Raw genomic sequence first — 13,402 nt, forward strand, 5'->3', positions numbered from 1 at the left:
TTGTTAAATGAAGAGAGTTAAGTTGTCGAACGAAGTGAGATAAGTTGTTGAACAAAGAGAGTTAACTTGTTGAATGAAGAGAGTTAACTTGTTGAACAGAGAGAGTTAACTTGTTGAACGAAGAGAGAGTTAACGTGTTGAATGAAGAGAGTTTACTAGTTGAACGAAGAGAGTTAAGTTGTTGAATGAAGAGAGTTTACTAGTTAAAAGAAGAGAGTTAACTTGTTGAACGAAGAGAGTTAACTTGTTGAACGAAAAAAATTAAGTTGTTGAACGAAGTGAGTTAAGTTGTTGAATGATGAGAGTTCACTTGTTGAACGAAGAGATTTAACTTGTTGAACGAAGAGAGTTCACTTCTTGAACAAAGAGAGCTGAGTTGTTGAATGAAGAGAGTTAACTTGTTAAATGAAGAGAGTTAAGTTGTCGAACGAAGTGAGATAAGTTGTTGAACAAAGAGAGTTAACTTGTTGAACGAAGAGAGTTAAGTTGTTGAACAAAGAGAGTTAACTTGTTAAACAAAGAGAAAGTTAAAGTGTTGAACGAATTGATATAAGTTGTTGAACGAAGAGAGTTAACTTGTTGAACAAAGAGAGTTAAGTTGTTGAATGAAGAGAGTTAACTTGTTGAACAAAGAGAGTTAACTTGTTGAATGAAGAGAGTTAACTTGTTGAACAAAGAGAGCTAACTTAATGAACGAAGAGAGTTTAGATGTTGAACGAAGAGAGTTAAGTTGTTGAACGAAGAGAGTTAACTTGTTGAACGAAGAGAGTTAAGTTGTCGAACGAAGTGAGATAAGTTGTTGAACGAAGAGAGTTAAGATGTTGAACGAAGAGAGTTCACATGATGAACGAAGAGAGCTAACTTGTTGAACAAAGAGAGTTAACCTGTTTAATTTTATTGTTCAGTGTGTATTTTATTAGAGAGATTCCTAGTTCCAGAATTAAAGCTTTGTATATAGGAAGTACAATTGATTTTTAAAATGACCTACTAACAGAAATAAAGGAAAGAATAGCTGGAGGAAACAAAGCATTTTAGAGCACCCATCATTAACTTAAGAGCAAAACAATTTCAAGAAAAACCAAGAAAATAATGTACAAAACCACAAGACTAGCAGCAATGTATGCAAGTGAGACCTGGACACTAACTAAGACATCTGAAAATTTACTTAATACTTAGCAACAGAAAATCCTTAGGAAAACTTTGGTGCCCTAAATGATGAAACAGGGTGGAGGACACGCACTAACCATGAGTTATATCAATTATATGAAGACCCACTAATAGTGAGCGAAATAAAAAAGAACTGACTAAGTTGGGCAGGTCACCTTGAAAGAATTTCAGATAACAGAGGAGCGAAAATCATATACTGGCAAAAACCAAAAGGCAGGCGACCCAAAGGCAGACCCCGAATGCGATGGATTGATGATGTGGAAGCAGATCTGCAACAGCTTGGGGTTAGGGCGTGGTGACGAAAGGCCCAGGAGAAATCTGAATGGAAGGATGTGTTGAAGCAGGCTAGAGCCCTCCATGGTCTGTAGCGCCACTGGGATGGATGGATGAATTTATTGTTTAAGGATCTTCATTGTTTGAATCAATAGTTGTGTTTCAATCTTCGGCATGATGATCTTTTTTGAGTGTTCAGTAATTGTTACAACTAGATATTTACACTTAATTATAATATCAGAAACGCATCGTGTGATCAACACATTCTCATCGCAACGCCAAGACATCTTTACATCAAGCACTCAAAAACAAAATATCATTACAATCTGTTACTTGATATTTATTATTTTTTTGGTATTTGTGTTTTTAGTCTGTCCCACCTGGACGTGATTGGACAATTGATTTTATTGGAACAAACAGTACTAGTGATGGCAATATAACCATTCGCTTGACCGTCAATGACGGAGGCTGCGCTGATGCAGGAGAGTACAGGTGTGTGAGTGGAATCAGCCTGGATAAGGAAAGGGAATATGTGAATTCTGATGCTATCAAAATAGTCAAAAAAAGTAAGTTAAAAAACTTAATGTACATTTGAAATAAATATTTAATTAAACATCTAAATTATAAAGTAGAATGTAATGCGTATGTATGTATGTATGTTACGAATAGAAATCAAAACCGTTTAACCAATCTTGATACAACGTGGCATAAATGTTCTTTGGGTAGTAACGTAGACAGTATTTTATGTATTGTTGTCCTAAAACAAACTTATGACCCTCAAAAAAAAAAAATTTGACCAACTCTATGAAAGTATTATAAGTTCATCGATCTAGGCCATGTTTACCATGAATAAATTGAAATGATCTAGATCTAGATTTTATTTTTATAACCACACTTTGCACAGATAGTTTTTTACTTTGACACATGAAAATACAAAATATAGTCTATTGATTTCATTATTTAATAAAATTAACCTTCTAATTTGTGTTTCAAAAGCATTTTTACATAAATTTGTTTCTTATATCTGCGAATTTAGAATTCCTGACGTACATTCATTCATTAGACAAGACCAACATGTACACATCTCTTTATTCCAGGGGTGGGCAACCTTTTTCTTTCGAGGACCGCATTTAAAAAAATTGGGGAATGGGGGGCCGCATATATATACTTACAAATTAGAAATAAATATGCTAACTAACTGTGTATAATGTCTTTTAATTCAAATTTTTACTGAGTATACATTTAAATTTCATTTTTTAACACCACTAATAGAGGAATTGCAACAAGAGTTAGCAATGTCTGAAGCTCATTTTACGAATATTTTTTTAATTTTATTAATATCATTTTACCTCACAACATTTTACCACAAATGTACAGTTTCACTTAATGTGAAGTATTTAACTCGTGCATACTGTGCATAATGTTCCGGAACTGTGGAACTAGATTACTAGTTGTTATCTTTGTGGCTGCTGTCAAATTACAGCCAGTCAGCATCGACCTGTGATTACACTTGTTTACTTTCAAACAAGAAAAAAAAATGCTCGTTCACAGATGTCTGTGGACCTAAATAATGTGAAAGGTTAGCAGCCAAATATTTTAAAGTGTGGAGATACAACTTCTGGCACCCATTAAGATCAAGCCGAAGAACTTACTGATCCTGACTTCGTTTACTGGTCACAGTTTGCTTCTAGAGCTGTATCAGCTTCTGCACTAAATGCTGAGTTGAGGGTATTGAAAACTGGTTCCAAGTTATTGACGTCTTAAAATGTGCTTTCAGACTCCAAAATCAAGGAATCCATATATAAAAGTCTTGTACATTTTAACCATTCCACTAGAATTAGTTTCACCTTTCAGCAAAGGAAAATGACAACACCTGTTTTCACTTGTTTGTTTGGAGAGATGGAAAAGCTTTGTTTAAAAAAAAATTAACATGCACTTATAATTTCATGAGCAAACAACCCATTGCAATACTTTGCGCTGTAAAACTAGAAGTCTGGCATTCACGATTCATTAGAAATATTAGTAACAAAGTCACAATCAATATCCTTCAAGGAACATACACATTTCTTCCTTGAGATTCTAAATTCTTCTCAATACCTTACCCAAGCTAAAACAAAGGATACTACTGTGGTACCAAACATCGGAGTTTTTTTTTTGTTTCCGAATCTTTAAGTACTTCCCTGAACTGTCTGTGATTAAGACCCCTAGCTCTGATAAGTTTGATAATTGGATCAATAATCAATGCAGTTTAGAGTTTATGATTGGGATATTGTTCTTTAATATAATGTATTGTTCTCAATCAAAGCACGGACTTCATCAGTTGTTGGACTTTCCGTTTTGTTCCAAATTAACACTTTCAGCACAATTCTTCATAGTATTGAATAAATACTGGCCTGAGTTTGCGTCTTTGACTCAATGTTTTGAAATAAGAATAATCTTCGTTTACTTTAAACTTTTTAGAATGACTTGTTTCTTTAGCCTCTTCATCATAAGGGATAAGAGTCAGAAGTCTCAATAATTTATAAAGATATTTATAATTATTTATTTCTAATATATTTGCTTTTTATAATATGTGAGCACACCTGATTTCTGTAGGGTGTTCGCGGGCTGCATAAAACACTCTGATGGGCCGCATGTGGCCCGCGGGACGTAGTTTGCCCACCCCTGTTCTCTATTCCATTGGTTTAAAACTCTAATTCAACTCTAAGAGAAAAGAAATTCTCTTCGCAAAGATAGTTTTATACTTTAACACATGAACATACTAATCATAGTCCATTCATTTCATATTATAATCAAATTAATATTCACATTCGTTTTTCTAAAGCATTTTTCATACACTCGTTCGCTATATTCGTTATAACAGTCAAACCAGAGTTTTCACTGTGTGGCTAATTATGTAGTTAATTATTTTCTAACAAAAGACAGACCATACATAATCTGTCTAATTTCTAGAAAAAAAAAACAATGTTAGAGCCTTTTTCTAAATAACCGTTCACCTAGTATCTATTTAGTTTCTACCAAGCTCTTTTTTGTTTCAATTTTTTAACCTATAAGAGTTTGCAAGCCAATAGGAGAAATGTAACAGCACAATGACACAACTGCCCATAGGTTTCTAAATCACGTGTAAGCGTTCAGGTCTTCGATAACAATTGGTCCTGCTTGGCTTCTCCCTGGTCATCTGATTGAGCTCTGTCAAGCGTTTTGTTAAACATACTTCGAGACCAATCGTCATAGAAAGGTCTGAACACTGACTTGCAACGTCGCAACCTGTCTGTACCACGTGTACTCGAGCTATTTGGCCTCTGCTGCCTACAGGTTGTGACGTAGCAGGTCAGTGTTAAGGCCTTCGTAACGAATGGTGTTGCAAAAACGCAACCAGCAGGCTTTTTCTTTCATAGTTTATTCGCTCGAGTGTGAAGGTTCCATTTATTCCAAAACTTCTAAGATAAGTTGAGTGTACGTGAATGTTAATTATTGAGTCTACCGAATGTGTGGGTCTCTTCGATTTATTAATATTAAAAAATATTAGCCACTGTTCTATGTGTCTATACAATTATTTTCTTCAGTACCCATCCGACATGACCCAATAACGAGCGACCCCCCAGGATTTCAGGGGATGTTCACTACAGAACAAGATTTGGGCCGAATGGTCACTTTGACATGCACCTTCGAAGTAAGAATAGCTCTTTGTTTAAGTAAGGTACTAGCTATAGGGCACTATTTATAGATCCTAAGAGTGTTAAATCAGAAGTTTAGTTTAGGTAGATCTACATCCTCATTCTAGTTCCATTTAAATGAAAATGCAAATAGCTCTGTTGGTAACTGTGCTGGGACACCGAGCAGACGTTGCCGAAGTACAAGCTCGATACTAAATCTTTTCTTTTTCTTTGTTTCAACTACAAATCAATGCTGAAAGATGATCTAAAATCGCTAGTCTGACTTATTGTACATATCCGGTAGATGTCATGCCGTAATGTGAAGTATATCTCTTTATCAATAGCAGGCTATTAATTTGTTTATTAAGTTAACAACAATGCCTGGTCGTGCGGTTAGCGTGCTGGACTGATTATCTCGACGGTCCCGGGTTCATGCCCTGCTCGCTGCCATCCCCCGTCGTCCAGCGGGATGTTTGGATAAGGAAGTAGATTGAAGGAACACCCGAAACATGTAAAACATTTTAAAGAAACAAAAAAACATTTATTAGAAAAGCATCTTTAAAACATTATTACTTTTGACAATAAAAAAAAATCACGTCTTGAATATTCCATGCGAATAGGCGTATCCGAGAGGGATCCGACGGGGGCCTTCGCTCTACCTGGGTTTCGAGCTCTTGCCCCCTTGTTAGGTGGCCGCACGCCCCACAATGGTACATATTTAGGTATCTTTCTGTTTGTTCGCTTGCCGAGAAGTCCACACGTTAATGTCTTCCCAACAGGGTGAACACAACCTACAGCCTGTATGGTCAGCGTTAAATCTTCAAGATCTAAGTGCCAGCTTCAATGTTACGAATTCGCAGCCAAAGCAATCTCTTGATGACAAGAACTGTATGAAGTCATCCTACAAGTCCCAGCTGTCGTACATAGTGGCTCCTGAGAACGACGGGTGGACGTTTATTTGCTCTGTCTACAATGAAGGGAATCGCCTTTTAAGTCGCGCCCTTTACACAGTGTTTTCAATCCCAAGAGGTAACGTGTACCTACACACCTTGACCGTTAGTTACAGGAAGGCCTCAACACTGACCTGTACAGACCTGTGACGTGGAAAACGAGCTATTGGTCTAAACTGCCCACAGGTTGTGACGTAGCATGTCAGTGTTCGGGCCTACTATAATGATCGGTTCAGTGATCGATTCAACTTCATGTTCGGGCGGGGCTTGAGGGGGGTGTACGTGAAGTGTTATGAATAAAATAAACTTCCATACACACACAGGCAAAGTCTAACATTGTATATTATGTAAATGTATACCAAATAATAACCAAATTTAACATTAACACACACACACATGTATGAAACACATTTTTTATGTACCACATTCTTTATGAACCACATTCTTTATGTACCACATTCTTAATGAGCCACATTCTTTATGTATCACATTCTTTATGAGCCACATTCTTTATGTATCACATTCTTTATGAGCCACATTCTTTATGTACCACATTCTTTATGAGCCACATTCTTTATGTATCACATTCTTTATGAGCCACATTCTTTATGTATCACATTCTTTATGTATCACATTCTTTATGAACCACATTCTTTATGTACCACATTCTTTATGAGCCACATTCTTTATGTATCACATTCTTTATGTATCACATTCTTTATGAACAACATTTTTTATGTACCACATTCTTTATGAACCACATTCTTTATGTACCACATTCTTTATGAACCACATTCTTTATGTATCACATTCTTTATGAACCACATTCTTTATGTACCACATTCTTTATGAACCACATTCTTTATGTATCACATTCTTTATGTATCACATTCTTTATGTACCACATTCTTTATGAGCCACATTCTTTATGTATCACATTCTTTATGAGCCACATTCTTTATGTATCACATTCATTATGAACCACATTCTTTATGAATCACATTCTTTATGAATCACATTCTTTATGAACCACATTCTTTATGAACCACATTCTTTATGAACCACATTCTTTTTGAACCACATTCTTATGTACCACATTCTTTATGAGCCACATTCTTTATGTATCACATTCTTTATGAACCACATTCTTTATGTATCACATTCTTTATGAATCACATTCTTTATGAATCACATTCTTTATGAACCACATTCTTAATGAACCACATTCTTTATGAACCACATTCTTTATGAACCACATTCTTTATGAATCACTTTCTTTATGAACCACATTCTTTATGAATTACATTCTTTATGAACCACATTCTCTATGAACCACATTCTTTATGAACCACATTCTTTATGAATCACATTCTTTATGAACCACATTCTTTATGAATTACATTCTTTATGAACCACATTCTTTATGAATCACATTCTTTATGAGCCGTATTCTTTATGAATCACATTCTTTATGGACCAGATTCTTTATGTACCACATTCTTTATGAGTTACATTCTTTATGAACCACATTCTTTATGTACCACATTCTTTATGTATCACATTCTTTATGTACCACATTCTTTATGAGCCACATTCTTTATGTATCACATTCTTTATGTATCACATTCTTTATGAACCACATTCTTTTTGAACCACATTCTTTATGAATCACATTCTTTATTAACCACATTCTTTATGAACCACATTCTTTATGAACCACATTCTTTATGAACCACATTCTTTATGAATCACATTCTTTATGAACCACATTCTTTATGAACCACATTCTTTATATACCACATTCTTTATGAATCACATTCTTAATTAACCACATTCTTTATGAATTACATTCTTTATGAACCACATTCTTTATGAACCACATTCTTTATGAATCACATTCTTTATGAACCACATTCTTTATGAACCACATTCTTTATGAATTACATTCTTTATGAACCACATTCTTTATGAATCACATTCTTTATGAACCACATTCTTTATGAATCACATTCTTTATGGACCACAATCTTTATGGACCACATTTTTTATGAGCCACATTCTTTATGAACCACATTCTTTTTGAACCACATTCTTATGTACCACATTCTTTATGAACCACATTCTTATGTACCACATTCTTTATGAACCACATTCTTATGTACCACATTCTTTATGAACCACATTCTTTATGAACCATATTCTTTATGAATCACATTCTTTATGAACCACATTCTTTATGAACCACATTCTTTATGAACCACATTCTTTATGAACCACATTCTTTATGAACCACATTCTTTATGAACCACATTCTTTATGAACCACATTCTTTATGAACCACATTCTTTATGAATCACATTCTTTATGAACCACATTCTTTATGAACCACATTCTTTATATACCACATTCTTTATGAATCACATTCTTTATGAACCACATTTTTTATGAATTACATTCTTTATGAACCACATTCTTTATGAACCACATTCTTTATGAATCACATTCTTTATGAACCACATTCTTTATGAATTACATTCTTTATGAACCACATTCTTTATGAATCACATTCTTTATAAGCCACATTCTTTATGAATCACATTCTTTATGGACCACATTCTTTATGTACCACATTCTTTATGAGCCACATTCTTTATGAACCACATTCTTTTTGAACCACATTCTTATGTACCACATTCTTTATGAACCACATTCTTATGTACCACATTCTTTATGAACCACATTCTTATGTACCACATTCTTTATGAACCACATTCTTTATGAATCACATTCTTTATGAATCACATTCTTTATGAATTACATTCTTTATGAACCACATTCTCTATGAACCACATTCTTTATGAACCACATTCTTTATGAACCACATTCTTTATGAACCACATTCTTTATGAACCACATTCTTTATGAATCACATTCTTTATTAACCACATTCTTTATGAACCACATTCTTAATGAACCACATTCTTTATGAACCACATTCTTTATGAATCACATTCTTTATGAACCACATTCTTTATGAACCACATTCTTTATATACCACATTCTTTATGAATCACATTCTTTATGAACCACATTCTTTTTGAATTACATTCTTTATGAACCACATTCTTTATGAATCACATTCTTTATGAACCACATTCTTTATGAACCACATTCTTTATGAATTACATTCTTTATGAACCACATTCTTTATGAATCACATTCTTTATGAGCCACATTCTTTATGAATCACATTCTTTATGGACCACATTCTTTATGTACCACATTCTTTATGAGCCACATTCTTTATGAACCACATTCTTTTTGAACCACATTCTTATGTACCACATTCTTTATGAACCACATTCTTATGTACCACATTCTTTATGAACCACATTCTTATGTACCACATTCTTTATGAGCCACATTCTTTATGAGCCACATTGAAGCTCACACATTATAGACAATGTGATGGTGAGTGAAATACTTTAAAAAAAAATATACTTTCACACCTTTCCAGGTATGGGTCATCTTTTTATGTGGCCCACTGTTAACGAGGGTGTCATGAGGCCAGAAAAACGACCAACCGCATTTACATTGGCCAAACTAATGTTAGGTAAACTAAAAATATTGAAATTCAAAACCCCAGTCTTCACTGGATTCGAACCTGAAACCCCATAGGCCTGATAGCCAAGCATTTAACCACTGAGCCACCACGCCCATGAAAGAGCCGTTACATTCATTGTTAATTATAAATAAGCAAACATAATAGAACATATTTCTCAATACCAATTTTTACCAAGACGAATAAAATTTTCTAATTTTGAGATCTTTGGGCGCCTCCGAGTCCGCCCTGCTCTAATGGGTACCTGACATTAACTGGGGAAAAAGTAAAGGCGGTTGGTCGTCGTGCTGGCCATATAACACCCTCGTTATCTGTAGACCACAGAAACAGATGACCTTTACATCATCTGCCTTATACACCACAAGTTCTGAAAGCGGAACTTTACTTTAGAGTTAGACGAATAAAGAGATTTTTTTTTTCATTATTATTTATATTCCTAAACAAGTAAAATATAAGGAAAAAAAAATCAAATGCTTCTATTGAGTAAATCTGCATCAATTATTAATTACTTTTTTCGGAAATATGAGATCCCTCCAGAACAGTGGAACTATCAAGAGGCAACTGTAGATCTTAGCGATGTCTTTCACTGTTACCGACTTCCTTGGTTATTTTTACAGAGCTTTTATCAACTCACCCTCTCGTTCCTTCTGGTCCAAATCTTGAACACCCTATTTCTTCCAGTAGCCATTCTCGTATCAAGTTGAAACTTTGCACACTTGTTCATGGTCGATGACAAAACATGAATTAATACATAAAAACGTACCAATTAGCTCATTAATTAGTGGTAATTGATTTATTTTGTTGTGTATAGGAAAAAAGGGCGATAAATCTTGCTGTGTTTATAAATAATTGTGCGTTTCTTTTCCCTATGTATGTGGTGTTTATTTCACAGAGACAGCGAGAAGTACGAACAGCGCAGAGAGGTCAAAGGTCAACCGGAAGTGTTTTGCCGTCACAGCTGTCTTAATCTTGCTATTTGTGTTACTCTTATAGTTCAGTGGTACCCATCTTACGGCACGCGGGCCATGTCCTTCCCCTTACGCATACTATCCGAACCGACTCAACTTCTTCACCAACGTTCATAATGAAGCTAGAGTGTAGAGGATGGATTCTATTGGACTTGACGTTTTTTTTTAATGTTTTTTTTTTTTTTTTTTTTTGAGGCAATGCGGCCCGTGACTCGAAAATAAATTTGGCCCGCGAGCCGAAAAAGGTTGGGCACCGATGATATAAATTGCTAAATGTGTACGAAAAAAATATCAAAATAAACTGAACATCATCAATGTACTTTGAAGAAGAATAAAGGATTAATAAACTACGTAGTCAGTCTCTCATTTCATGTGACTAATGTATTGTAATAACTGAAGGGAGGCAAACTCAACGAGACAGAGATGTTCATTTACAGGACATCACAAATACATGTAGAACAACGTGTCTTGAGCACAGCATCTTTACATCCGCTGTCCACTTGGGCGGAAATCGTTCTCTCTCTCTAACGTCAACATCCGACTTAGTCTTGTCACTAATAGTGCGAACCTTCTTTTTGCACTAGCCTGGATTGCAGTGCGCATGGCAGAGCTATAACAGTATTTTTTAAAGAGTTGTTTTTCTTTAATAGTCTTTTCCATTTTTCAATCCTATACCCTTCAGCGAGCAATTCTTGTATATATATATATATATATATATATAGTATAGCCTTGCTAGGTTGAATAATTTGTTGAAAAAAGATATTTACTTATATCGGAAAAATTTTTGTCAATACAAAAATGAGCGATCGGGTAAAGACTCCCAATCCAGATATTTAATGTTCCAAGTGACATTCGGATAATGGAAACTCCATCGTATTTGCATGTTCATTTCGTCGATGCCTATATGACCCATTTTCACATAAGATGTTTCTAGACTTGGTGCACTGACAACTTTTTAGAACTAAATGACAAAAAAAAATGAAAAGCTCATAATAGATTTTTAGAAGGAACAAATAACTTTGACACTTTAGACTTAAGCAGGTTTAAGAGTACCTACACGAAGAGGTGGTCTCTTTCGATTTAATGGAATTTGTAGATTCTTGTGTAGGTTTACGAAATCAAAGCCGAAGATTACATCTGAATAGAAGCCATCTCGTAGTGACAGTTTAATATTTTCATATGTGTCGTCTTTTAGTTGAATATTTGTAAAAAAATCTGGCCTTGAGTAAAACGATACCAATGAGTAGAAGCGATACCATTATTACTGTAGGACTCAACACTGACCTGTGACATCGCCAGCTGTGGGCAGTGGAGACCAATAGCTCGTTTCCACGTCATGCAGACCTGTGACGTGGCAAGTTGCAATTTGTCTCAATTAGTTTCCCTTGTTGCTATGCAACAAAATAACTAATTATCTGTTTAATTGGTTACTTTTTTTTTTATTCATGCCTTGTCTATGTCAATGAATAATTATGCGAAGAGTTTCAACTTGATCCGAGAATGGTTGTGGGAAAAATAACGTGAGCACACCTTTTACCAGACAGACAGACAAGAGTTGATGTAAGCTTTATTACGCTGTATGATAAAAACTACACCTTTACACCAGGCCAAGTCACAGGACGATTGAGATAACACTTGTGGCGTGAGTTTGCAAGTCTAAACAAAAACTGGAGTCAACAATTCCAGTATCTTACGTAACGCCTATTCAGGCCTCGCGGAACACTAGGATTCGGGGAACACAGTTTGGGAAACACTGTTCTAGTTAATTGTGGTTCGAGGCGGGAAACAGGGGCTTTATCCACTTTGAAAGGAATGAAACAGGGGCTTTATCCACTTTGAAAGGAATGAAACGTGAGGACAATGGAATTGAAGTTATACATTTTTAATCGCCCTGTTTAGGGAAACGTGGAGCTGGATTTTATGTTGACGTAGGGCGTGATACCCCGATAATAATATATTTTATATCTTAGCTTGTAAAATACAGACGTTACTACGTCCTACGCGTATTCTTAAATCAATCTAGTCATGCATGTCGACTTAAATTCTGCCAAGTCACTGGTTTTCCTGGCTAACTCAAGCAACCCATTCCATGCTCTAATAGCACTAGGGAAGAAGGAGTATTTGTACAAATTTGTCCTAGCATATGGGACGAGGAATTCGCCTTTATCTTTGTGTCTTTCTAATATATTTTTAGTGAAATGAACTGTTTATAATATTCCGCATTCGGTTATCCGGACGATTGAGTATCCGGATAACCAATAATTGACGTTCTACTATAGATTCAACGCGGACAAGGACTTTAGCTGAAGAGGGTTGACAGCTGTGTTAGTGTGGTCACTTGAAATACTACACTCATCCCTAGCCTTCAAAACTACTTATAGATTCAAATATAAACTCAACTGATATATGTATTGTTTGTTTATTCGAGATGAAATGACCTTTTAAGCTAAACATAAATAGCTTCTTAAACGTGTTCTTACAATAAAACTAATTCTGGTGAGCTGAAATTTGCATATTACTAACGTCTGCGGTGCTTTTTCCTCTGAGATTTAGACAGAGACGGACTCTTCAAGATTGGTGATAGCAGTCTGTTTGGACTTGATTGACGTTCCTGATCCCTTGGTCTTCACATCCTTCGGGGATCTTAACGACAATTGCGACGTTTTTGATTTGGAGGCCAGTGCCGTTCTGGATCTTGATTTGGCCGACTTTAGAGACATCCCTGACTTAGAGGCCATAAGCTCTTGTTGCTTGTTTCTGTAACAA

General features: G+C 35.2%; 2 protein-coding genes across 4 annotated transcripts in view; one reads left to right on the top strand and one right to left on the bottom strand.

The window, feature by feature from the left end:
- The window catches only part of LOC106062887 (uncharacterized), a 43,958-nt gene extending 32,971 nt beyond the window's left edge, over positions 1-10,987 (top strand). Inside the window, exons 12-15 of the mRNA XM_056017846.1 lie at positions 1,811-2,006; positions 5,007-5,113; positions 5,876-6,125; positions 10,561-10,987. Of these exons, the coding sequence (XP_055873821.1) occupies positions 1,811-2,006; positions 5,007-5,113; positions 5,876-6,125; positions 10,561-10,661 (654 nt within the window). The 3' untranslated portion in view covers positions 10,662-10,987. The remainder of the gene's footprint in view (positions 1-1,810; positions 2,007-5,006; positions 5,114-5,875; positions 6,126-10,560) is intronic.
- A 2,052-nt stretch (positions 10,988-13,039) lies between these two features.
- The window catches only part of LOC106058234 (uncharacterized), a 62,407-nt gene continuing 62,044 nt past the window's right edge, over positions 13,040-13,402 (bottom strand). For 2 of the 3 annotated variants that reach the window (XM_056017731.1, XM_056017730.1), the window contains one exon: positions 13,040-13,393. In XM_056017731.1, coding sequence (XP_055873706.1) covers positions 13,186-13,393 — 208 coding nt within the window. In that variant the 3' untranslated portion in view covers positions 13,040-13,185. The remainder of the gene's footprint in view (positions 13,394-13,402) is intronic. The other variant, XM_056017732.1, reaches the window with a different exon arrangement.

The sequence above is a fragment of the Biomphalaria glabrata genome, chromosome 18, assembly GCF_947242115.1.
Source record: "Biomphalaria glabrata chromosome 18, xgBioGlab47.1, whole genome shotgun sequence".
In the NCBI taxonomy this organism is placed as follows: Eukaryota; Metazoa; Mollusca; class Gastropoda; family Planorbidae; genus Biomphalaria; species Biomphalaria glabrata.